A 2,153-nucleotide genomic window follows, 5' to 3' on the forward strand; every position below is an offset into this window, starting at 1 on the left:
TATGGACATTCCCGGGAAGGGCCAATGGGGACGTTCAGCCTCCGTCTCACCGACTGTCCCTAAGGTCGAAGAGGAGGAGGAGACTGCCAAGATGGAGCCTCTCAACGGGGATGTTGCTGTGAAGGCACGAGGGGGATGTTCACCGTGGATGACTATGGCCAAGATGATGCCTCCAAACATGGATGTTCCTGGTGTGGGCCAGCCGGAACGTGTAGCCTCAGATTCATTGTCTGTCCCTAAGACAGAGGAGGAGGCCGAAGACACCAGGATGCTGCCACCCAAAGGGTCTGTTTACACAAAGGCCCAAGAGGGACAGGCAACATGGATGACCATGGCCAAGATGGAGCCTCTCAACGGGGATGTTGACGTGAAAGCCCGAGGGGAACCCTTGACCCTGATGCCTTTCCCTATCTCCAAGGCTGAGGAGGATGAAGCCACCAAGCCGGTAACTCCCCCTGCTCCTGCTTGCCGGGAGCGCCCGTACCGCTGCGGAGAATGCGGCAAAGCCTTCTCCCGCAGCTCGTCCTGCGTCAAGCACCAACGCACCCACACGGGCGAGCGCCCCTATGGGTGCCCGGATTGTGGCAAGTCCTTCGGCCAGAGCTCCACCCTCAACCGGCACCGCCAGGCCCACCTGGCCGACAGGCCGCACCGCTGCGCTGACTGCGGCAAGGCCTACGGGACCGCCTCGGCCCTGGCCCAGCACGGCAAGAGTCACCTGGCCGAGAAGCCCCACCGGTGCCCGCAGTGCGGCAAAGGGTTCAGCGAGCGGTCGAACCTGGCGAAGCACCAGCTGACCCACACAGGCGAGCGGCCCCACCGGTGCGCCCAATGCGGCCGCGGCTTCAGCCAGAAGGCCAATCTCCGGCGTCACCAGGAGACTCACCGTGGCGCTGAGCCGCACCGGTGCGCCGATTGCGGGCGGGCCTTTCGCCACGGCCGGCGGCTGGCTCAGCACCGCCGGGCCTGCCACGCGCCTGGCGAGCCCCACTCCTGTGCCGACTGCGGCCAAACCTTCGCCGCCCGTTCCCAGCTGGCCCGGCACCGGCGCGGGCACACGGACGAGCGCCCCTACTGCTGCGGCGTCTGCGGCAAGGCCTACGGCGTCAGCTCCCACCTGCTGGTGCACCTGCGCGGGCACACGGAGGAGCGGCCGTACCGCTGCGCCGAGTGCGGGGCTGGCTTCGCCGAGGCCGCCAAGCTGGCCCAGCACCGGCGCAGCCACACCGAGGAGAGGCCCCACCAGTGCGCGCAGTGCGGGCGGCGCTTCGGCCTGCGCTCCAACCTGACGCGGCACCAGCGGACCCATTCCGGCGAGAAGCCGCACCGCTGCGGCCAGTGCGGCAGGGCCTTCAGCCGCGGCTCCAACCTGGCCCAGCACCAGCGGACTCACCGCGGCGAGAAGCCGTACCGGTGCGGCCAGTGCGGCAAGGCCTTTGCCGTCAGCACCCACCTCCTCATCCACCAGCGCTCCCACACCGGGGAGAGGCCCTTCCCCTGCCCTCACTGCGGCAAAGGCTTCACCGTCAGCTCCAACCTCCGGCAGCACCTGCGGATCCACACCGGGGAGCGCCCGTACCCCTGCGCCCAGTGCGGGAAGAGCTTCCGGGCTCGGACTCACCTCCGGGCCCACCAGAAACTCCACGCATGAGCGGGCGGGGCGGGGCCGCGGGGGAGACGGCGGGTCTGTGGCTGGCCACGGCTATAGAGGGGGATGGCAGGGGGAGGTGGAGCTAGTTATGGGGTTAGTTGTAGCTTAGGAAGCATGGCTCTGTAGGGCCATGGGGAAGTATTGGGCGAGGGGTTATGGGTTTTCAGAGCCATGGTGGACCATGGAGGTTTCATGGATCTTTAGGCTCAGAAGGGACGATGAGGGGGGGTAGGTGGTAGCTTTGGTGGGGTTCATAGATGGAGTCTAACCTTGACGCAGCTGAGTATGAGCCACAGAGGCTCTCAGGGCACCGATGGCAGATGACATGGGAAGAAGGGACCATCGTGATCTGACTTACAGAGCAGAGAACCTCGCCCCGTGATTCCCGCATCCAGCCCATGGCTGGTGGTCGAGCTTGAGCGAGACGCCGGGTTGTCGTTTAAGGACTCTGAGCGGCAGAGGATCCACCAGCACCCGTGGCAAGCGGCTCCATCGGTTAATT

At 66.0% G+C, this 2,153-nt stretch overlaps 1 protein-coding gene across 1 annotated transcript; it reads left to right on the forward strand.

Annotated features, from left to right (window-relative positions):
- The first annotated feature begins 1 nt into the window (after position 1).
- LOC112123702 (zinc finger protein 135-like) lies at positions 2–1,651 on the forward strand. The gene has a single exon (XM_024222295.3). The coding sequence runs from the start codon at positions 2–4 to the stop codon at positions 1,649–1,651; it is 1,650 nt and encodes a 549-aa protein (XP_024078063.3).
- Positions 1,652–2,153: the final 502 nt, after the last annotated feature.

Source organism: Terrapene carolina, unplaced genomic scaffold (assembly GCF_002925995.2).
Source record: "Terrapene carolina triunguis isolate 2854851 unplaced genomic scaffold, T_m_triunguis-2.0 Scaffold16869, whole genome shotgun sequence".
NCBI classification, from domain to species: domain Eukaryota; kingdom Metazoa; phylum Chordata; order Testudines; family Emydidae; genus Terrapene; species Terrapene triunguis.

Coding starts and splice junctions, on each gene's coding strand:
- LOC112123702 (XM_024222295.3), top strand. CDS start 2: ATGGACATTCCCGGGAAGGGCCAATGGGGACGTTCAGCCTCCGTCTCA.